This window comes from Amborella trichopoda, chromosome 11 (assembly GCF_054954075.1).
Source record: "Amborella trichopoda isolate Santa Cruz 75 chromosome 11, AtrichopodaSantaCruz75HAP2 v2.0, whole genome shotgun sequence".
Classification (NCBI taxonomy): domain Eukaryota; kingdom Viridiplantae; phylum Streptophyta; class Magnoliopsida; order Amborellales; family Amborellaceae; genus Amborella; species Amborella trichopoda.
This window is the reverse complement of record NC_142346.1, coordinates 16,329,970-16,352,436: the sequence shown is the minus strand read 5'-3', so window position 1 is coordinate 16,352,436 and position 22,467 is coordinate 16,329,970. Positions and strand designations below refer to the sequence as shown.

Sequence of the window (22,467 nt, the reverse complement as noted above, 5' to 3'; positions counted from 1 at the left end):
CACTCACTTTCTCAAACCGACTTAGTAGTTCCCATGACCCATAGACCAAGCAAACATTCATGACTGGGACACCAAAGTAATTCAATAGGTGAGGAGACACGATCCTAGTATATGGATTACAAATTCTCTCCTAGAGACAAGTCCAATGTCACACAGATCTGGTACAATCACAACTATATGGTACATAGGAGTCATCTCTCCCATATGTACATGTATCACCCTCAATGGTGACTCTCTTTCATAATATGGCTATCATATGCATATGTTGTGTGATGGTTCAATGATGAGACTTTGGTCATCATCTCTACAAGTCTACTATCACACACAAGGGTAACACAATCCATAAGCTCATTACCCTGGGCAACTCAGAATTCATAAAGGGATAACATTGCTAACCCTCTTCGGTTGCGCTCTATGCCAGGTAATTAAGGGTTTTCCAACTCGACTAGCCTAACACGTTAAGCCTAGTCTAAGTATTGGAAAATATCATTTGCCTATCTCGATCCCTCTGGGCCATACTCCTACTGGAGTTCATTGTTAAACTATATCAAATATTAATTACATCCTCTCATAAGGCCTTTAATGGCAACAAAAACCCAACTTAAAGATTTAATATTCAATACAAAATCAAGCATCACGGCACAATCCAGAGATAACATCCAACACCAATGACAACAAATAATATCGAATATGTGACGTTTGTTTGTTAATTGGGGTCACCAATTTGTGCATAATCCTAGACGCATCTGATGTATGATAATTTAATCACTGATAAGTGAAATGACTTATGAAACATATTGAAGAAACACTAAATGGTGGGTTATTGTGTTTATTTATCAAGATTCGAGATGTCCAAAGTTGGATGTAAAAACTAGAAAACCTGGAGTCTCAAAATCAAATAAATAGCATCCATTGACACTATTTATCATATTGAAAATGAACTAATATTCATACAATAAAAGAAATGTATACATAATATTTCATTGCTTATGTTTTGCATCGTATGCATTGATGCATGCAAAAGTGGCAAGAAAGGACTATGATTAGGCCCCATCCATACAGAAAAGAGCTGCAACTCATAGAAGTTTACCAAGTTAAAAGAATCATTGAAAATTCAAGAAAAATTTCAATTATAAATATCTACAAAGAAACTTTGAGAAATATTCGTGCCCATATTCACCAATGCTAAAAGCAAAAAACATACACACAAAAATCAAATTGGTAGACAAAGGAGACAATGTGCACTTGAACAAGCCCTTTGCTTTCAAAATGCCCCAACCTGGAAATTATACAAATAAATAAAATTAAGAAATATACCAAAAATAGTATTGAAATGATTTCAAAAGAATGAGAAGAATAAATAATTACATAAATAAAGAGAAGTAAGAATTATACCAGAATAGTCACACCAAAAACAATCATGGCTCTATCACGTTATCAATATGAGATGAAGGGCTCTCGGCAGTTACACAAATATCAAATGTTAATTACACCGAGAGCTCTAAAAATATCAAATGTTAATTACAATAACCAAAATACTTGGAATTAAATATCTTCATGGTAGTAACCCCGTAGCCAATCCTGCACACAAATCAAAGCCTCCAAAGTAGCTGGACGCAAGGAACCACGACACTGATTGATTATTTGTCCGCATGTGCTAAAGATAGATTCTGAAGGGCTGGTGGATAGTGGAATATGCAAAATACCTCGAGGCAATTTTGAAAAAATAAGATTCATCGATGTACTATGTTTCCACCAATCTAATATGTCAAAAGGCCCCATCGTCATCTCAACGAAACAAATCACCTAATAATGATTAGAATATGACTTTCTAAGACAAGAAACCGAAGTTTGATTGAGAAATTGGTTGTTATTTGATAAATTGGTTGAAGCCTAAATGAAGCATCTTTTTACCATTATCAATCAAAAAGCTTGAATTCCCAATACTACCTGATTCATTTTCTATGTTAGAACAAGAAGCCCATGTGAAACTCATATACTCCTCATATAAACTATGAGGTTATCCTTAACAAGCTTAAGTTTCATGTCACTTTCATTACCATATGGGTCTCACCGTGGTTGACAAAACATCATGGTGGATACAAATTACTAAATAATTGTAACCAAAATAGGGGATCTGGAGGCATTGGATGCTCTTGCTTTCTGCTAAGTGTTAAACGCCTCCGTCTCGATAAAATTTCGAGGTACAAAAGGGTCCTGACGAGTACACTCCAAAGATATAGCCAGATCGGAAAATAATTCATGATTCCTTGAGTTGCACACTCATGAGACCCGTAGAAAACCACAATCATAAAAATTACTGGTATATCTTTCCAATTGGTATGGTAACATAAATATCATTTGAAAATAAACATCTCTCTCACTACAAAAAATCATCATCCAATCGGTCCAATACAAACATCGATTAAGATAGCAAAATTATCTCTCTCGCTACAAAAATAATCTCCATCAATATATTACAATAATAACATCGATTGGGAACATCTTCTCTCTCACTAAAATTAGCCTTCCAATCGGTAAAAATACAAACATCGATTATGTACAAAACGCATGGAAAAATTATGTATAAATTATATAAGTTTAAAAACTTACCGGATGACAAGGAAGCCATGCGTCAGAGAGTGAGAAAATCATACATTAAACAAAATCCATCATTCACTTTATGATGCCATGAGATAGTCATCCAATTCATTGAGAGAAATCCGACCATGCTTATGTCAAAATTAATAAGAGAATGAGCCTACAAACTAAGAGATAGTTCATTGTATGAGGCTTATTGTTAACAGAAAGCCCTCTATTTTTAACCCTATGGAGAGAGAGTCTTTTAAATAAGAGTAAGAGATGCTAAAATTACACCTCATAAAGGTATTAAAAAATAAGTAAAAAGGGATTATAAGGATGCAATGTGGTAAAAACCAACCACCACAAAAAAAAACATGGAGTAAAATATGTGTGGACCAAGAGGTCCACACTACAAAAAATGGACCAGCAACAAGTTAGAGTTGTTTTGAAACATTTTATTTAACAAAAAGCTAATAACAATGTTTCCAAGAAACAATACTCTGCAAACTTCAACTTAGATCTAGGATCCAAAATTGTTGCAATTGCCATAGTCAAGTTACAATCTCTCTAATACTTGACAATTTTTTGTTGCATCGCAAAAGCTATGAGTATCGGTTTCATCTTGATTATTAGCTTCTTCCATCATATATTTTGAATGCTTCAAACTTCTACAAAATAAAGATGTGTTGTAAGATATTTGCTTTCAGAAAAACAATTTGTAGTTTCCATAAAAAACTTATAAGAACTTGCAAATTATTTCAGTTTTATTACAATTATCTACAAATAGAACATTGTCATAATAATGACTATCTACACATCGGATAAATACTTCTTTATAGATCATAGTACTTTGAAGAATGTTGAAAGTAGAGTTTCACCTTGTTGTGCAATATCATAAAAAATTTGCATGCAAGATGGAGATGCATTTACATATTGACCAATCTCATGCACACTTTCAATAGCGCTATGTATTACTCTCATCCTTTCTTGCACCATGATGTTCATAATGTGTGCACAACATCTCATAAAAGTGATTCCATCCAAAATAAAAGCTTTTTAGATAATTTATCTCATAATTATCTCACAACAAAATTATGAGAAGTGCAATTATCTATTGTGGAAGCACACAATTTATTCTTCAAATTCTAACAATATATTCATCCTTCAATTGCACCAAGATCACCAAACCAGTGTGTGGATATGATACTAGTTTGAAATTTATGGTCTTCTTTCTTAAAAACCAATCACTATCAATATAATGAGTTGTGACACACATATATCCAATGGATTAATTGGATGTCCAAATGTCAATGGTAAGACTCTCTCACCCATTTGATCTCTCTAAAACATCACATATTAATTTGTTTTCTTCTTGATATATAGCCATGCAATTACTCTTTATTGTAGCTCGTCTTACCATATTAAACTTGGGTTGAAGTGTCTTAACAAATTCGCTAAAAGAAAGGTGCTCAACCTTATGAAATGGATACTCTTGAATAATAATCATCTTTGCAAGAGTTTTACAACTAGTATATTGGTCAAATTTAAAAGTTTTAAGCTCCACAACTAGTTACTATTGTACATCATAATGTGCACACTTAAGACAACCCTAAATTTGAGCGACTAATGTCTTGATCAAAATTAAAAGTTTCAAGCTCTACAACTGATGATTGTTGCACATCTTGATGTGGACGCTCAGGACAACCCTCAATATGATGACTAAGGTAGGCTGTCTCATTACTAGTAAATGTCTACCTATGACTTTGAAGTTCCATCCTGTCTAGTTTTTAAGGTGAAATCATCACAAACTTTAGATCTTAACTTCCTTCGATTTGGTGTTGTTGGAGCCGATTAGCTTTTTAAAGTGTTTTCACTTTCACTAAATTCAGACATCTTTAACAATTAACTTACAAACCGACATGATGATGCTAATTATTAAAACTTTATTTAATTAAAACAAATCATGCAACTAAAAGAAACAAGTAAACTAATTTATGAGTTTTGGAAACATTTACATGTGTGTGTGACCACAAAAATAATACAATAACATCAATAGTAAACCATGACAAAATAACAATACTACAATTAAAACACACAATAATAACAATAGGAAACCATGACAAAATAACAATACTACAATTAAAACACACAATAATAACAATAATAACAATAGGAAACCATGAAAAAATAACAATATTATAATTAAAGCTTATTAGTGTAAGCTACAAACTACAAGAATTTTGCCTCATCAAAGCAACTCTTATCTCTCTATATAAAATTTATATTGTAAAATAATAAATCCAATATCACATGCTTCTCTATCCAAGAGAATGTTGTTCCATAGTTCTTTGTCACTTCTTTGGTACTAAAAATGAACTCAAAATATCAAACCGATAGATCAATCGACAATATTCTAATCAAACAAGTCTAGCTAGTCCTATTTCTTCAATACCATGATAGACAACAATATAAAAAACTTGAAAAGAATAGGAAAAGGCAGTAAAGGACCTAAAGAAAGTAGAAGCACAAGCCAGCCACATAAAAACCCAAATCAAGCTATTGAGAGAAAGAGGACCACACTTGTTCATTTTGATAATTTGACTTATAAAATAAATTTTTATAATTAGCAACTTCCCCACCACCTAGAGAAAGGGAAAAATAGGCAAATGTATACAAATACAAATAGACACACAAAAATCGATTTAAAATTTTATAATGAATCAATACAAGCAACTTAAAAAATCACTAATAGTGAGTCCACCATTGCCAATAAAAAATATAAGCATAAAAATGTAGCCATTAATAATAGAAAATGAAACACTCAATCAACAACCAACAAGAACCCATATACAAATGACAACCTACCAATGCAACGCCAATAACAAAGAACAAAGCACCAGAATAGTGAAAAGCAAGAATAAATCAAGTCTTAAACAAAATCTTAGTTTATCAACATTATTGAGAAGTGAAACACATAAACTGCTATAGAACAAAAAAAAAAAAAAGTGGAAAGCAAAAGAAAAAAAAAGGTTAAACAAATAAATAAAGAATCTAAAAGGTCTTTGAAAACAATTTTGAACTACCATTGTCAATGACACCTCAAAATATTAGAACAATAAAAACAGAATAGATGTATCACAGATAATTTAAAAGGGGAAACAAAAGAACTTGACAAACAAACAATTACATAAATAAAAACATGTATATGAGAAGATCATCAAATGAATTCTCAAAGCTACAATAATAAGTAATAAAGAATATGATAATCGATAATATTTAAAAAATATTGAGAATATTGATGCAAATAATGAAAATAAGATAATATCAGAAGTTAAACTACCTAAAATTCCTTATGTGCTATGGGTCTCTCCACTTGTGGGATTCATGAAATTAAATATATAGAGCTTATTTTGATAATCCATGGGTAGCAAGGTGTGGTAGCTTAATTTGTGATAACAACAACCACTATCGGTCACGTTTTTCTTTGCCACTTGTCATAGTTCAAATGATGCTGCATAATTCAAGGCTTTACAAAAAGGTATGGAAGTGGCTCTAGAACTTGACTGCAACCACAAAGACTGACTTGGCAATCCTATGCTTTTCTTTCTATGGCAAGAAGCTTGTATCATCTAAGTCAGGTCCAAACTATTTTATTTTATTATCATTGGAGGTTACGTAACATAGAATGGTCGATCAAGCATACCATTTGAGAGGCGATCATGTGGCTGATGCACTTGTTAAATTTGACATAAGCTATATGCCAAAGGAAAAGTTTGGAGGGCCTACCCTTCATATTCTATTTCATTATTTCTTTATGCTGTTGTAATAAAGGTTGCCTGTCTAAAAGTGGGGTTATGTATGTTATGATTTTCCTTTAAATCAATGAAATTGGGCAGATGACTCTTTGCTCATTGATTGACCCAAAAAAAGAAAAAATATCAAAGAAAAGACCATTACTAATCTAGAATCAACAACAAATGAATTCCAAATCTACTCAAAATATTTATAATCCATTTCAAGTCTATCCAAAAGTAAATCTTGGATTTATATTTTCCAAACTTACATATGATCTCTCTTACATGGCGCCTTTTATAATAACAATGTCTTAAGTTTTGCTGTCCAAATGGCCCAGGGCGTTAGTCTATACAATAGTAATCACGGTGGACCATAGTTAGCAAGTCTCCATTTAAAACATGATTTCTTCTAAAAATCTCTAATATTTTAAAAAAATATCTGATATTTTGAAATCCATTAAGAATTACGAGTTCTTTCAGAAGATCTTCAAAAAATCGCATCTTTAATAGAATCGATATAAATTTGCATTTCATCTTTTTTAAAAAAAAATATTCAAAAAGACTTCTTCGCTATAAATCTATTTCTTCATTAACTTAATATTATTAAATTTTAGTTTAAAGATAAGTATATTAACAGTGGGAGTAGATTAAGAATCTTGATTTAACTAAGAATTTCATCAAAAATTTCAACAATGAGTTTCTTTAAAAAAAGTGTAAGAAACAATACAAGCAATATATTCCTAAAAAAAAGTAATCAAAACAATTGTATAATTAATTGCAATCATATATTGAGAGTGTTTCTGAAAGAAATAACTATGTGATCTTTTATCAGGTAATACATTTTTTTTTTTTTTTTTTTTACTTCACCCCCTTTTTTTTGGCCAAAGATCACTTACATGTGGTCTCTATTATCATAAGATAAATTTCAAAATAAAATCAACATGACAATAAAACCAAGATCTTAACAACTTGATGCCATTGAAACAACTATGTACTATGCTTGAGAATAAAAGATAAAATTGCAAGAAACAAAAGGAATAGTGCCGGAGATTACCTCAACTAGGCTTATTACACCCCACACCGAGTCACCACTATCCGATGGCGCGGGATCAACGGTCTAGCTTCAATCTCGAACAGGGAAAGCAAATTTTGGGCAAGCCACACTAATGGAATATGACCCTTTTTGATCACAAACTCAAACCCTAGGTGAATTATCTTAACGACCTAGTTTGAGAGAGACGGATTCTCTTTTTACTAAACCCTAAAACCCTTAGCCATAAATCCATATTTGAGAGATATGAGAGAAGAACTCTATAACCTAAACCCTTAGGTTTTTTACAATGTGGGAGAAAGAGAGATCAAACATGAGAGAGATAAACTTTCGAAAGAGAGAGAGATAAAAATATAATGTGTAGACATTTGTTGGTAGAGACAATCCCTTTTTATAGGCTTTGAATAAGATTAAAGTTTCTTAGGGTTTTCTTTGGCTTGCCTCTTTTTATGAGATTGAACATAAACCGTCGATCAATGGTGACTTACGGGGTGAGAGATCTGAGTCATCTATTCAATTGATGGGCCATCAACATTATAAAAAGTGTATGAGCCATTATCTCCCTTTCCTAAATCGTTTATCTATCAATAGAAATTAAATAAATTAAATATAATTAAAATATTGTGCATACCATAAAATAGCACAAGTCTATTCAATCTTTCCACAAAATCTTTCAAAGATATATCAAGTCAATATTTTCCAACCATATGGCCACATGTCATATCACCAAAAAGTAGGAAAGAAAATAAGAGTGGGGCATGCCACCCAAGGGAGGCACTCATGGGCCCCACCTTCTAAAAATATGGCAGGCCCATGTGGTCAATGGGCCCCCATGATATTTTTATATATTTTAAATTAATAAAAAGATTTTAGAATATTATTTGAATATTTAAACAACTGTAAAATCAATATCTTTAATTTTATAAATTAAAAAATTATAAATAAAATATCCAGGGTTCATAAAAATTCAAATAATAATCTTATAATAATTTCCATCATAAAACAAACACAATTAAATTAATTTGATGGGAAAATGATCCATATGATTTAAGAATGAATAATTATGGGGCACTCCACCTTCAACTGTGGACTACAGACCACACTTGTTTTATCAGATCGACCTAGTGTTTTCCATGGCCCACAGTCCAATCAGGGGCTCATTAGCGGATCACAAAAGTCCCGCCGATGAGCCAAGAGAGCGCAATCCCAGTCTGTGGATTTCAAGTCCTTCCCTAGAGATGAGTCAAGGTCACCTAGATCTGATGCGTCCATAGCTCCTATGGTGAATATGGGTATCTCTCACACATGCATACGCTTCACCTTAAAATGTGGATTTTTAGCTTTTCTGAACGATCTATCGATATGCATGCCGTGTGATGGTATATGGATGAAGTTTTGACCCCTATCTCTGTAGGTCACCATCACACACAAGGGTCACACAGTCCCTCGGCTCACTCATCCAGACATGTTCTCCGACCTCATCAAGTGCTAACCCATAAATCCTCATCGATTTGTTCTTCATGCCCACCTAACATGGATTTTTTCTAATCGACTGGCCTAGATCGTTAAGCACAGATCGGTAGCAGCAAACCATCGTTTGCTTAGTACGGTCCACGAAAGACCACACTCCCACTGAGTTCATGTTCCACTATATCATTTCATTTTACAAACACTCATAAGGCCTTTAAAGGCCACATGAACCCAACAGTTTCTTGTTCTTTTTTTCTTTGAAAAATAATTTTATTCCTTGATTCACAATTCTTGTTATTTGCTAATTAATTCTCATGCTTATATTGTTGTTGTTGCTTCAATTTATGCTCCCAATAAATCTACAATCGGTCTTGTGCTGTGACCACAAAATAAGTATTGTTGTTGAACTTATTGAAAGTTTTAACAAAAAATTGTCAAATATTGCTCTGAGTAAGGTTATAAAATTATCTTTTAATGGCTTTAATATATCTATACAATAGCTGCAAATCATATTCCTATATTGTGTCATTTTTACAGGTCCGATTTTTTTACTATATTTTTTTGAATCAATCCAAAATATTAGCGATTCTATAACTTGTCTTATTTTTGGAGATTTGTAGTTTTAGCTTGATTTTTTCGTCCGACTTTTAAAATAAAACCGATTTATTACGTTTCGGTCCGCCGATATTTTGATCATTCCCCGGACCGGCTAAATATGTGGTGGACTAGGGGCCAATGGTGATATTTGATAGCTTTCAGGTGGTATATTTACATTATATTCGTCCGTACAGCGAAACTCGATTGGGGTTATCGAGTGGCGGGCTTCATATTTCTCAATTTAGGGTTTCTATCTCTTCATAACCTTATTAGGTTCTCACCACGGAGAAGAGACAGTCTTTCAACCTCCCCTTGCTAAAACGGTACGCATTTTCTCTCTCTTAGTTCTCAAATGTCTCTCTCTTGATTGTGATTTTCTCTTCCTATTTGTTCATGTTTTGCACTGTATATTTGATTTGTGTTTAATCCAAGATGATTTGTTCAAGCTTTGCACTTTGTATATTTGATTTGTGTTTAATCGAAGATGGAGCCTCTATACTGTTACCTTTTCGCTCTATCTGCTTCATTTTCTCTCTGGTAAACGTTAATGTCACATCTGAAACATTTTAAGACTATCTCATTGTCCGCTTTCGTCTTCTTTCATGTTTTCTTATTCGGCATCTTGGTTCTTGCCCTATAAAATATTTCGATTTTTGTTATAAATTCCAATTGTTACTGATTTGTTCTTATTGTTGCTGATTTTGATGGTGAAATGACTTGATTGAGTTAGATAGATCTGTTTTTTCAGCTTTCCATACATAGCTTTTTACTTGTCTTTAACCCCGTTTTTCTGCTGCTTAATGATCTTGAAAACCGCAGTGGGTTAACTCATTTAGCTAATAGTTACTTTGGATGAATTGTGGGTTTTATTCAGCATACACACATAAGTGTGAGAAATTTGGGCTACATTTTATTTTGCCTCGAAAAGAAATAGGCGAATTTGTGTGGTTGTCAGCTTGGTTATCTTTCTGTTCTGCTTATTGTCCAAATTTTTGTGTAAAATTGCAATTGAAAGTTGAAATTATATCTTGAACTGAAATGATTTTATCACGTGAAATGAACTGATTGTGTCGTATTTTGACTAAAATGAATGAACTCCTGCATTTAGAAAGCCGGTAGAAAGGTAATAGAGTTCTTTTCGATGGGTTGTTCTTCTCACCTAATAGTGCCATTTATTCAGATTTTTGTGCGGGTTTTCATTTTTCTTGTATGCAATCTATTTCTTGTATTTTTAAGAAGTAGGTTGCTTGATTAACTGTCATAATAATGACATATCTGTACCAACATTTGTGTAATGCTGACCACACAGAATATATGCTGCTTGCTATTGCTTTTATTGGTCCTGCCTAATGCAGGAACTAAGATTATGTCACCTCTCTCGAGATTTTTGCCCTATATCTGATTTTCTTATTTATTTGTCCTTTTTTCTGTGATTGTTTTGTCATGGGTTTACATAGATTCGACTCCTAAAAGAAAAGTTATTTGTGGGAAGCGCTCTGGTATCTAAATCGTGAAATCCTTTTGTTGGTTTTTCGCACCTGTGGGGGCATTGCCTTACTTGTTATCACGAACATTTGTTGGTTTTTTGCACCTTGGGGCGCATTGCCTTTTTGATTATCATTTGGAAATTCTTCTTTCTCATGATCATGCCTCGCTCTATAATTGCTACTGTTATCAGCCCTTTAGAAAAATTCTCTCATTTTGAGATTGAGATTCCCACTGTGCATCTCATGGCCCGGTTACCGTCAATATCTTACACTGCAACTCCTATAGTCCTTTCAATTTTTTTTATTCAACCTTCCCATATTCATATACCTCGTTCCCCCAAATTCTGCTCCCTTCTTTGCTTCCTCCACAGTTTCGTGCAAGCTTGTGATAGGCTCGCAAAATGCCAAGAGGCAAATCAAGTTCATCCCAAGTGGCGAAGCCTGTGGAACCTGAAGAAAAGGTGGACCTTGATGGAGACAATGAGGAGCCAATGGAGGAGGAAGTTGAGTATGAAGAAGTGGAGGAAGAGGTAGAGGAGGAAGTCGAAGAAGAAGATGAGGTGCTAGAAGAAGAGGAAGAGGTAGAAGAGGAGGAGGAAGTGGTTTATGAGGAGGAAGAAGAGGCCCAGGTTCCAAGTGGGACTGATGAGGACACAGGGTCTAAAGGCAAGGACGAGATGGAAGTCAAGGATTCGGTAGAAGACGAGAGTGAGGAGAAAAAACATGCCGAGCTTCTGTCATTTCCTCCACATGGGTCTGAAGTTTATGTTGGTGGAATCCCTAAGGATGCGACGGAGGAGGATTTAAAGGGGCTTAGTTCGCCCATTGGCGAGATTTTTGAGGTGAATATATATACGTATATATATATTTTTTCTATTCTGCGTTCTTGAAGATGGTTTGGAAAATGCGTTAATTTTGTCTGGTTTTTTCCCATGGTGTGGCAGGTTAGGATTATCAAAGGAAAGGATGCCAGTGAGAATAAGGGCTTTGCCTTTGTGACCTTCAAGACCAAAGAGTTGGCTGACAAAGCCATTAAAGAACTGAATCATTCTGAATATAAGGTATGACAGCTTTATATTGTATTGCATTGTCTCATTGTCTTTGTGTTGGATTAGCTGATGGCATGGCCTGAACTTAAGCTGATTTAGTTTTTTATCAAATATATTTTTTTCTATGCGTATACTCTAAAATCATTAAGAAATTTAAAAGCAAAAGAATCTCGTTGGGATAGGATGATTGATGCACTTTAATAGTGCAATTTCTGCTTCATGATGCATTATGTCTTGCAGGGAAGAACATTAAAGGTTTCTTCTGCTCAAGTAAAGAATCGATTGTTCATTGGTAATGTTCCAAGGAGCTGGGGACCAGAAGATTTGCAAAAGGTTGTAGCAGAGCAGGGGCCTGGACTTGAACGCGTAGACCTTATAAAGGTTATTAAACATGATACTTCTGAAGTTGATGTGTATGCTGCTTAGTTATCATTTGTCCTTTTCTGCCTGCACCTTTACCTGCCTTCCCTGATCTGTCAACATTGGATATTTTAAAATTTCTCTTTGTTAGGATTGTCTTTTGCATGCAATTGCAATTCAATTTTATTTATGGTTTTTCTGTTTTGAATGTAGGATGCTGAAAACCCAGACCGCAACCGTGGGTTTGCATTCCTTGAGTATTATAATGCTGCATGTGCTGAATATGCGAAACGCAAAATGTCGAATCCCAAATTCAAGCTTGACAACAGTGCCCCAACCGTTAGCTGGGCTGACCCTAAGAATCATGACAATTCTGCTGCTTCTTCTCAGGTACATATTATTGTGGTACATATTATTGTTTCAATCACATCTTAATTGTTTTCACTTTTCCGTCTCAATTATATTAATTTCTAACTTCAATTGTAAATTTGAATATGATATTACTATTGAGGTTATTTGTAATCTGGGACTGCCACACTTGTGAATAAAAAACTGTGGGTCCTGCCCCTCTTTCCGCCACTGTCCAATATTTCCCTGGACGATGATAACTGCAATTGCAGCATAGTATAGCTTCCTAAAATCACAGTCTCAGTTTATACTGAATGGAACAATTCATTAATGTGTGGGAGTCTCATGGCAAACAATTTCGCACGTTATCTAACTCCAGTTTGTAATACAGGTGAAGGCTGTGTATGTGAAAAACTTGCCTAAAGGGGTTACCCAAAATAAGTTGAGGGAGCTATTTGAACGTCATGGAGAAATTACAAAAGTTGTTCTGCCATCTGCTAAGAAGGGACAAGAAAACGCAAACTATGGGTTTATCCATTTTGCACAAAGGGCAAGTGCAGTGCGAGCACTTAAGAATACTGAAAAATATGAAATAGATGGTAATTCTTCTTGTTGACAACCCATGATTGGTAATAATTACTAATACCAATGGAGTATGATATAGAATAATCCAAATGCAAAGCACCAATGGCCGTTCCTATGATACACTTTGGAGATAAGTTTAGTGACATTCATCACAGTTCCAATTAATCTTTATATATATTCGGGAGTGGATGGTGTACCCCTCTTTGGAGTACCATATACTATACTCCATTGGATGATGTTATACCCTTATAATTCTTTATTTTAGGATGTGTCCCTTACGGTGCCCTATGCTTTGTTTAAATTTTGACAGGCCAGGTTCTTGAATGTTCACTTGCTAAGCCTCAGATTGATAAGAGCCCTAATTCAGGCCTGAACTCACATAAGGCTGGTTTGCTTCCAGGCTATCCTAGCCGTCTTGGTTATGGCATGGATCCCTACGGTGCTCTCAGTGCCGGATATGGTGCTGGGGCCTTTGGACAGGTACCTTTTCCATTTGTTTAATTCTCATGTTCCTTCTTTGTTTTATTTTATGCTTGTTCCTTGTTCTTTTGTCCTGAAATTTTTTCTCATCCTGCTGCTATGGTGTGTTTTGAGAGGGAAAACTGCAAAAACAAGAAGCATAAATGGCAGAAAAGAAGAAAAGAGAAACTTGATTGTGTTGGTATGTATACCATGCACTAACTGTGTATCGTATACAGTACGTAGTCCGGGAATCCACTGTCCATTAAAAACTATGGGGTGGTAGATATAAATTGTTTTTCCCCAATGATGGATGACCCAAATAAGTTAATCGTTGCTATCCATCTTATAGAATGGATGGTGTGGCCTGGATTTGCAGTGCATAACATGCATCAGGCCGTGCGTTGGTGTAATTCCCTTGACAATATGTCTGCCCCCCTTTGTGATCCACAACTATTGAAGCTTAGTTGCTTGTTGGTGCCCCCTAGCTTTTGTTTTGGTCTCAATTTTAATTAAGGGGGGAGCCAAGGAGGTGGCAGATGCACCTAGCTAATGAAGGAGTCCACAAGGAAGAGCTAGTAATTGTGTGGATGTTTGTTGGACTAAGAGAATGGAATTGGGATGTTATCTTGACATCTCTTCTCTTAGGGTTGCTCTCAATTTTCTCTATCTTTTTCTTTCCTTCCTTATTTTAATTCCCTTTGCTTTTCTTCCCTTTCGTATGGTAATTGCAGCCTTATTTTGATGCATATATGCTTGTATAATGGAGTTTACTCTAGTAAAATTTCGTTGCCCATCTATAAGGGAATGCTATTTAAAGAAATTTGGACTATCCAAATTTGTAAGGAGCTTTTTCTCTATTTTACTTGTTTTCTAATTCTATTAAAATTTCGTTGCTCATCTAAAAGGGAATGCTATTTAAAGAGATTCGGACTATCCAAAATTGTAAGGGGAGCATTTTTTATGTTTTACTTGTTTTCTTAAACATTTATTTTTGCACTATTCAATTAACCTATAGCTGCATTTATCTCTCTTTTAAAACGAGTCTTGGTACTTGTGCAGCCTATGATCTATGGTAGAGGCCCGACTCCAGCAGGTATGACCATGGTTCCGATGCTGCTTCCAGATGGACGGCTGGGATATGTCTTGTAAGTCTCAAAGTTTTGCCTTTTATTTAAATTTTTACTTCTTTTAATAGTTTCTTATTAGGGATATGTCATGTTATAACTCAAAAAGAGTTTGAAAAGATCCCGCACTCTTGGATATCTTCTATTTAATTTCTTTGGTTATGCCAAGTATGCTTTTTTTTTTAAGTACACCTCATTCTCAGGGATAAATTTGGACTGAAGGAATAGACATTAAACTTCTGATTATGGTGAATGACCGATATTTGGAACCTGATAATTCCAAGGTCATCAAGCATAAGAATTTCAGCAGATAGCTTAATGTTTTTATTGGAGAGAGCAGCTTATCCGCTTTTTTAATATCTGTCATGGTCTAGACAAGCACACAAAAGGAACTTATTATTTTTATTGGAGAGAGAAGTTTATCACTTTCTTAATTTTCTTAGTTATCTAGATAAACACTAGAAGCATACTTCTATAATTAAAAGGGAACTTATTTTTTTTATTGGAGAGTAGTTTATCACTTAATTTTCTTAGTTATCTAGTTAAACACTAGAAGCGTACTTCTTCTATAATTAAATATATAAAGGCAATTTCTTCAAGACAACAAATATCTGAGGGTTTTATATAGGAAAATTCTGTTCTTTGAGAGAGAGAGAGAGAGAGAGAGAGAGTCAAAATCTATGTTGATTTCTGGAAGCTCATACTTTCATTACATTTGCATTGTACCACAGGCAACAGCCAGGTGCTCATATGCCTGCACCATCACAACGAGGTGGTCGAAGTGGGGGTGGTGGGGGCTCAGGTGGGGGACGTAGACAAGGTGGTGATGACAAGGCCCCTCGAAGGTATCGCCCATATTGATATTTGTGGCTCCTTCGCTTTTACGTACACTATCTTTGCATCTCTCTGGCCCTACCTGCATTATATGGTCTGAGAAATGAGCAGCTTCTTTTATGGGTCTCTCAATGACCCCTGGGGACAAGGGGTTTGGAATCGTTAATACTATTGGGGATCCGTTTTGTGAAGAATATATTATACTATGTTCTTATTTGGGTGATTAGTCTTGACCTCTCTCTGTCCTTTGCTCCCATGTCTTTCGTGCTTGCCTTTCCTTCAGTCTGAATCTCAGAACTAAAATTGTAGAGATAATCATGGCCAATTCTAGTTGAGATTTACATACGGAATTGCTTCACCTTTAGGCTACATTATTATTTAGATGAGAAAGTTTCATATGTCCATGTTTGATCTCACCATTCTCATTGTTACCAAATTTTTGTCCTTCCCCATATATGATGCAATCTACAAAGTCATCCGAAAGTGCTCTTTGATGCTGAATCAAGTTTTTGACATGGTATCCATTCCAGATTGTTGCATTCTTGCTTTGTTTTTTTCCTTATTTCCATAGGGAACCTAAACGGGGCGGGTTTTCCTCTCAGAGTGGGAATTCGGTAACAAATAAAAGGTGAATGAGAAACGAAAAAATGTAAAATAAGCTATTCATTTTAATAGTGAACAATGGAAGCTCACATTTCACATTGGTAATTTGAGCAGTTCTTGAGCAGGTTGATACTTCACAAACCTGTCAGCTTTTTGATAATTTTCTGATGTCTTCTATGTTTTGAGGGTCACTTTTTCCTCTGCGCAAGGCTTAAGACCTTTTGCTTCACAATATGGTTTGCTTCACAATATGGTATTATGGCGTAAATGAAGGCTCTTTAACAGTTTGGCCCAGTGTCACCGTTTGGAGTTATTTTTGAGTGAGAATTGATGTAGAGTTTAATGGCTATTGAAGAAAGATGTACCTATTCGCCCAAAGAAAAGTAAGATGTACCTCAAAAAACACATCAGAAAATGTTTAGATTATAAAAAATTCTTAAATTGATCGATTTGACTTTTGAGATCTGTAGATATGAAAAAAAAAAGGGGGATTGTAAGTTGTGAAAATAGTTAGTTTGTAGTGTATTATCTGGACCGTGTATTTTCAAAATTTAATATTTTTTTCACAGGACTTTTAGCACCAAAACTGCATATTTCGATGTTGTTTAAGATGTGCCTTTAATTGTTTAATCTTGATGCCTTCTGCAAACTTTACCCATCTTAGAATTGCTCACTGATGATCACGTACTTGATTCCCCACTCCATGCATATGATATACATCCAAAATTTCCCACTTCGTGCATATGATGCATGTTTATGCTTGATGTCGAGTTTTAGAAAGATTTTCTTTTGGTGTTTATTGTTCGAATGAAATTAGTCACACTGACCCAAACATGTAGCCCAACAAGGCAATATATGCCTAGTGTTACAAATTATGTATACGTTCATATTTTTTGTAATAAACTAAATTGTAATATTAAAGTGACCCCCTTGTACCAAGGGTAAATAGTTTCATTGTATATTTTTTTCATAATATAAAACATCAAATTTAGTTAGTATTTTTTGTTGGGGTTGTTTGAAGAAAAAGTTTATATAAGGTTACTTAAAATGTAGAATTAAAGATGCAGCTAAAAAAAACCGTTGGAAAAGGTTGTTATTGAAAAACCCTCTAATTGATCATCTTGACATTGAGATATATAAATATGAAAAAAAGAGAAGATTTTAGAGTCATAAAAATAGTGCATCTTTTAACACATTATTTAGATTGTCTATTTTCAAGATTTTCATATGTTTTTAGATCCAGTTGATTTTAACCATTTTTGGAGTCTAAAATTTTATAATGAGATATTAAAATATGTTTTTATATAATCTTAAGAAATTTTTTACACCAAAATTATATGTTATCAAATTGGAGGTCCGCCACCCAATCTGTTGGTTGAGGATGACAATATACCTATAACCCCTTGGTGGCATTAGAGCTCCTATTGAGTACCATTGTACGAGTATCTGTTGGTATGAACTCCGGATGTCCTTAGTATAAATTATCATATCAATGTACCGTTCAAGAAAAACAAAATCATATAAATAAGTTTTTGTTAAATACATGAAAGAAAAATATGCTTCTAGTTAAGTTTAGGAAAAAAAGAATTTTACTGACAGAAACTTGAGTTGCAATTTTTTTCGTTTTGAATGTGATGATGTTCAAAGGTTCTCTCTCCAATTCACACATGGCTTAAGCCCAAAGGATACCAGCCAGCTCTGAATAAAAATGTCGGGTCCTGGTTCAATCCCACCCCCAGACATCATTGACAATCACGTTTTGAAGAATATAAAAAAAGGGTTGGACCTCGGACTGTCAGACTGAGACTTAGGGTTGGGTCCAGTTTGATGTACAAAATGTAAACTGAAAAGAGCAAAGGCTAGAGCCCTATGACTGTACTCGGGCATGGTGGGAGCTGGACAGCTCAGCCCAGCTTGTTGTACAAAATTTTGATATTGAAAAGGCTTAGTCATTCCCAAGAATGGGGTTGGGGCATCGGTGGGTTGGGGGCTCAAATGTCCCACCTTCCATTCTCATCGCTAATATATCCAAAAAAAGCAAAAGAAAAAGAAATATCATAGTCATGCCTGGGGGTCTAGGCATCCTGATTGATGTAATTGGGGGGAACCTACCTCTAGTAGGTTGTGCTAGGTTCAGGTCTTCTTGTTGGGCTGAATGGCTGGGCTCGTTAAGTGGTCTGCTCTGGTTTGCTATGGGTAGAGCCCAATCTGACACAGGCATCCATGTAGAGCCCAATCTGACACAGGCATCCATAACCAAAGGTCCAAAAGCTAAACCTGGCTATCTCACCCATGAGAAATGAAGATCCCAATTCTAAACCGCGATTGCACCCATCATAAAGTTCGTAGGATCACAATGAGGTATTCATTCCGCAAGAATTCTCTGGGATCTTGAAAATTCTAGCTACCCTATGATGTGGTGGTAATATCCCCATAATATCCCCAGGATATCGCATGAACGATTCAAGGTGGGGTGCTCTTCTCTTACCTGACGGACTCTGAGCATCACAGAACATGATTGGATTGATGCCTTGAGGCAGCTGCTCATTCTTGTGTTTGTGTTGCTCCGACGTTGCCCACAAGAAACGCTTCAATTCAGACATTGCCACGCCTTTCATTTCTTGAGAAAGTTTAGGGTAACAATATTTTCGTCAAAGGTCTCAAGACTCACTTTTTATAAAAAATTTAGAAATTAAAAGAGTGGAAAAAAAAAAATAGGGGCTGGCTTTAACACCTATGCCTTAGCATCGCAACCACCCAGCATGTTTTTTACGTAAATGAAATTGGCATGAAACAGTGCAAGTTAATAGTTAGGACCTCAAGAAGAACCACAAGGAATGTAATTAAGTCCTTCCCAACCTTCACAAGAGGCTAGGAATCAGAAGTGGAAAGTTTTGAAGTTTGGGATATTTGAAAGTTTTAAGTTCTTTTAAGAATTGGGCTTTTTTGGATTTTGGACTTCTTATGGATTAGGCTTAGGACTAAGAAGTTATTGGGAAGTTTTGGGGTAACTTTGGAAAATGGGTATGGCTCAAAGGAGGATGGATTATTAAAAATAAATTTGGGCTTGAAAGAAAAACCTATGTGATCTTTTGCCGGGGAAATACAATTTTTTTTTTAAATAATCACCCTTTATAATTTTGGTAACAAGATCACTCACATATGGTTTTATTACAAACAATAGAAATTCCAAAAATAAATAACACATCAATAATATAAATCTCAACTACTTGATGTCATTCATACAACCTAATACTGTGCTTGAGAATATAAAATAAAAGAACAAATAAATAAAAGAATAGATGCCGGAGATTACCTCAACTGGGCTTTTTACACCCCACACCCAGTCACTACATCCAATGACGTGGGATCTGTGGTCTAGCTTCAATTTCGAATCGGGATAGCTGATTTTGGCCAAACTATGTAACCACCCTTAAAATCTCTACTAAATATTAACCTCTAAAACTAACTTAGGCTTCCCTTTAATTTTTCCAACCCTTAGTTTCTTCTTAAGTCTAGAGAGGAGAGAGAGAGTACTACCTAGGGTTTTGTAGAGAGGAAGTTAGAGAGAGAAATATGGAGGAGAGAGAGTGGGTCGTGCCCCTCTAGGAGAGAGAGAGGTGAGAGAGAAGAGAGAGAGAGAAGAGAGAGAAGAGAAAGATAGGTGAGAGAGAGAGAGAAGAGAGAGGTTGTATGTAGAGATTGGTGGGAGAGTACCCCTATTTATAGGGGATATTTAGGTTTAGGGTTTCATAGGGTTTTCCTATAGTTTGCATGTTTCATAAGATTGAATCTAGACTGCTGATCACGGTGACTTGTGGGGTGAGAGATCTGAGCCATCCATTCCATAGATGGGCCATCAACATTATGGAAGGTGCTTGGACCATTATCCCTTTTTCCTTAAACCATTTTCCCATCAATATATTTAAATAAAATAAAGATCATACATTCCATAAAATTGCATGATCCACGTCACATATTCCATAAGGATATGTCAATAATTATCAAGCAAATAAATACTGCCAAATAAGATAAGGTCAATATTTTCCTTCCAAGATTTGACCACATGCCACAAATCAAAGTTACTATATTTGATAAACTTGAACACAAAGCAACAAAAGAATCCAAGGGGTGGGGTGTGCCACCCCTTTGTGGCACATGTGGGCCCCCACCCACATGCCACATGGTGGGCCCATGTGCACTTTGGGCCCCTCATAGAAGTTTATAAACAATTTTAAAATTAAATAATTTAATATATGAATTTTTACAATATTGTAAAATCAATAACTGTATTTTTATAAGTCCAAAAAACATAAATAAAATATTGAGAGATTCATAAAAATTCAAATAATAAAACTAAAAACATTTCAATAATAAAATGAACACAATTAAATTAATATGATGAGAAAATGATCCATATCGTTTTAGGAATTCAATCTGTAATAATGGGGTACTCCACCTTCAATTGTGAACTACTGACCACACTAGCTTTATCGAACTGACCCAGTGTCCTACAGTCCAAGCAGGGGCTCATTAGCGGGTCACCAAAGCCAGGTCAATGAATCAAAGGGTCGCAATCCCAGTCTATAGATTACAAGTACTCCCCTAGAGATGAGTCAATGTCACCACGACCTGATGCGACCACAACTCTATGGTGCATAGGGGTATCTCTCGCACATGCATACGCTTCACACAAAGGTGGATATCTGGTTTTCCCGTACAATCTATCGATATGCATGCCATGTGATGGAACATGGATGAGGTTTTGGCCCCCGTCTCAGTAGGCCTACCATCACACACAAGGGTCACATAGTTCCTCGACTCACTCATCTAGGCATAAGTCCGACCTCATCAAGGGCTAACTCAAAACCCTTATCGGTTTAATTCTTGATGCCCAGGTACCTTAGGTTTTCCAACCGACTGACCTAGATCGATAAGCACAGTCCGACATAAACAAACATCATTTGCTTAATATTGTCCTCGAGGGATCACACTCCTACTGAGTTTATGTTTCACTATAATAAAAGTGTTTCAATACACTCATAAAGCCTTTAAAGGCTATATAAACCCAATATCTCTCACTTGGCCTTTGAAGGCCTTATATTTTCTCTTCTTCACTTTCTCTCATCCCCATCGCTCTCACATGTCTTACAAAAATATTAGGTACAACCTCTTTAGTCAGAGGGTCTGTAATCATCAAATATGTAAATATGTAGCTGATCTCGATCTCTTTCAATCTCACCTCATTTCTCAGGTGATAAAAATAAGGTTTAATATGCTTGAAGTTCTTGTGAAACCAAGGCTCCTTAGAGATACAAATAGCCACAGTGTTGTCGTAGAAAATTCGCACTGCCTCACAACGTATAGGATAAAAATTAAGTTGATTAATAAAATTCTTAATCCACACGGCCTCCTTGGCTGCTAGACAACATGCGACATACTCGGATTCCATAGTGGACAAGGCCACAATATCTTGCTTCTTTGACTTCCAAGAAACCGCACCCCCTCCAAGCATAAACACATACCCAGATGTAGACTTCGCATCATCTGGATCCGCGAGATAGCTTGCATCTGAATATCCCTCTATTGCAATTTCAGTTCTCCCCTTATATGTGAGCGCATAGTTCATGGCCCCCTTTAAATATCTGAGAATTCTTTTTACAGCTTTCCAATGCTCCTCTCTTGGATTTTTTTGGAAACCGCTTACCAGACTCATGACGAAGGACAAGTTAGGCCTTATTCCCGTCATGGCATACATAAGGGATCCAACTGCGCTCCTGTATGCCACTCTCTCCATGGCTCCTATGTCAATATTTTCGGTAGGACACATCTTATTACTAAGCTTCGTCTTTTTGTCAATTGGGGTAGACATGAGCTTACATAAACTCATATCAAACTTTTACAGAATCTTCTTACAGTAGGTTGCCTGGGAAAATTGGATAGTCTTCTCTCTCATGTTTCTTATTAACTTGATGCTCAACACATATGAAGCTTCTCCAAGATCCTTCATATCGAAGTGTTGTGCAAAGAAATTTTTTGTCTCTACTACTAGAGCAATTGAGCTACTAACAATTAGCATATCATCCACATATAATGATATAAAGACCACATCACTCCTAC

At 35.4% G+C, this 22,467-nt stretch overlaps 1 protein-coding gene across 3 annotated transcripts; it reads left to right on the top strand.

Annotated features, from left to right (window-relative positions):
- Positions 1-9,755: 9,755 nt before the first annotated feature.
- LOC18444867 (heterogeneous nuclear ribonucleoprotein Q) lies at positions 9,756-16,089 on the top strand. 3 transcript variants are annotated; one of them, XM_006855022.4, is made up of 9 exons: positions 9,756-9,818; positions 11,354-11,824; positions 11,927-12,043; positions 12,272-12,412; positions 12,605-12,781; positions 13,131-13,338; positions 13,635-13,804; positions 14,846-14,931; positions 15,642-16,089. In XM_006855022.4, the coding sequence occupies exons 2-9, from the start codon at positions 11,384-11,386 to the stop codon at positions 15,769-15,771; spliced, it is 1,470 nt and encodes a 489-aa protein (XP_006855084.1). In that variant the 5' UTR covers positions 9,756-9,818; positions 11,354-11,383; the 3' UTR covers positions 15,772-16,089. The 3 variants fall into 3 exon arrangements, with proteins under 3 accessions (XP_006855084.1, XP_088708339.1, XP_088708338.1); XM_088852213.1 differs by having other exon boundaries at positions 11,174-11,824; XM_088852212.1 differs by having other exon boundaries at positions 10,953-11,824.
- The last annotated feature ends 6,378 nt before the right edge of the window (positions 16,090-22,467 follow it).

What these genes read in the sequence shown, in the direction of transcription:
- LOC18444867 (XM_006855022.4), top strand. Translation starts at nt 11,384, where the DNA reads ATGCCAAGAGGCAAATCAAGTTCATCCCAAGTGGCGAAGCCTGTGGAA. An exon ending in TGAATCATTCTGAATATAAG is followed by an intron (nt 12,044 to 12,271) that starts GTATGACAGCTT and finishes TATGTCTTGCAG; the next exon opens with GGAAGAACATTAAAGGTTTC. An exon ending in GTGCTGGGGCCTTTGGACAG is followed by an intron (nt 13,805 to 14,845) that starts GTACCTTTTCCA and finishes GTACTTGTGCAG; the next exon opens with CCTATGATCTATGGTAGAGG.